This window comes from Perkinsus marinus, assembly GCF_000006405.1.
Source record: "Perkinsus marinus ATCC 50983 genomic scaffold scf_1104296942420, whole genome shotgun sequence".
Classification (NCBI taxonomy): Eukaryota; Perkinsozoa; order Perkinsida; family Perkinsidae; genus Perkinsus; species Perkinsus marinus.
Window position 1 is genome coordinate 1 of NW_003212201.1, and position 1,296 is coordinate 1,296.

At 48.8% G+C, this 1,296-nt stretch overlaps 1 protein-coding gene across 1 annotated transcript; it reads left to right on the forward strand.

The window, feature by feature from the left end:
• Positions 1-196: 196 nt before the first annotated feature.
• Positions 197-1,233, forward strand: Pmar_PMAR005681 (hypothetical protein; the record flags this gene model as incomplete). Its single annotated transcript, XM_002781447.1, has 5 exons — positions 197-327; positions 368-512; positions 599-727; positions 779-878; positions 932-1,233. Coding segments are annotated over 5 exons (807 nt in total), but the record flags the coding sequence as incomplete, so codon positions are not given.
• Positions 1,234-1,296: the final 63 nt, after the last annotated feature.

A 1,296-nucleotide genomic window follows, 5' to 3' on the forward strand; every position in this document is an offset into this window, starting at 1 on the left:
CTCCTCCTCTTGTGGTATCAATCACATGCTACAATTAATATCAATGTAGATGCTATGGATATCGTAACAAAGGAGGGTGAGCGTCATGAGTCCCTTGTGGAGGCAGCTGCTGAGGACAATGCGGTCAGGGCCAAATTAAATCATGCTAGGGTAGCGACAACATCAACACGCTCGAGGGGTGGATAAAAATTGGCAGATACTTTTCAGAGGAGTTGTGGAACTTCTCAACGCTGAAGATGTTCATAAGATACTACACTTCGAGGTGACGGCCAAGACGGGAAGCCGACCTGCCAAGAGGGCTAAGCCTAAGAAGCGTTCTAGAACGCAGTAGGATGGTTCAGCAGGCTGATGGAATATGTACATTTAGGAGTGCCGAGGAGGAGGGTGAGGGAGAGGAAGCAGCGGAGGGCATTATACGGCAACGAGATGACTTCTATCAGAACTTCCTTACAGACTATAACATGACGAAACTATTGGAACCATCTCGAGGATGCTTCATTGAAGCTGTTGAGGTAGTGGATACAGGCAGGCAAGGGCCTCTCTAGTGACCATATCATCGTTGGACTTACGATCGTTAACGCTTACAAGATCTCTGCAGATACTTCGGTTGCTGAGCCCAGCGGCATACAAGCATGTTAAGGATAAAGTGGTACGGTTCGTGAAGTCCACATCATCTAAATCTACGAAGAAGGTTGAGGTTGATGATGGAGAGGATCAGAATTACTATGTGAGTGTGGTGGATAGCATGTGGAGGTTGCCTCCATTGCCCTTCCCTCAGTATGGTATGCTAAGGTTGGCCTCTGCATGGGATGTGTCGAAGGATGCCATAACCAACCTAGCTAAGCGTATCTCAGCGTGCTCTACCATCATTAACAGCAGTAGGCATGGCTGCTTATCGTAGCAGAAACAGTTATCTTTTGGTTGTTCTCAGAAGCTGACGTGAGGCGTCAGGTGGAGGTTGTCAATAACAGCCTAAAGGCTCTCAATGGCCCTCTGAGAGCTATACTGGATCTCAGGCTTCCATCTGAGTATCTCCTACCTCTACAGGACCCGGCTGTAGAGCTCATACAATCTTTGGTGGTGTTTGCTGTTATACTGATCACTGCTGGACTTATGTTACAGGTCGATCGCCTACCCTTTGGTCTTCCTATTGAAGCCCAAGGCGACATATGCTCAGCCTTCTCCCTCGCCATATACACTCTTCTTAGCGTTCGTCTCCAAGCCGCCCATCCAGTAGTGGTGGTGGTGCGGCTGCTGCTGCTCCTGCTGAGGTAGCACCATAGAGCTCATTGCAGT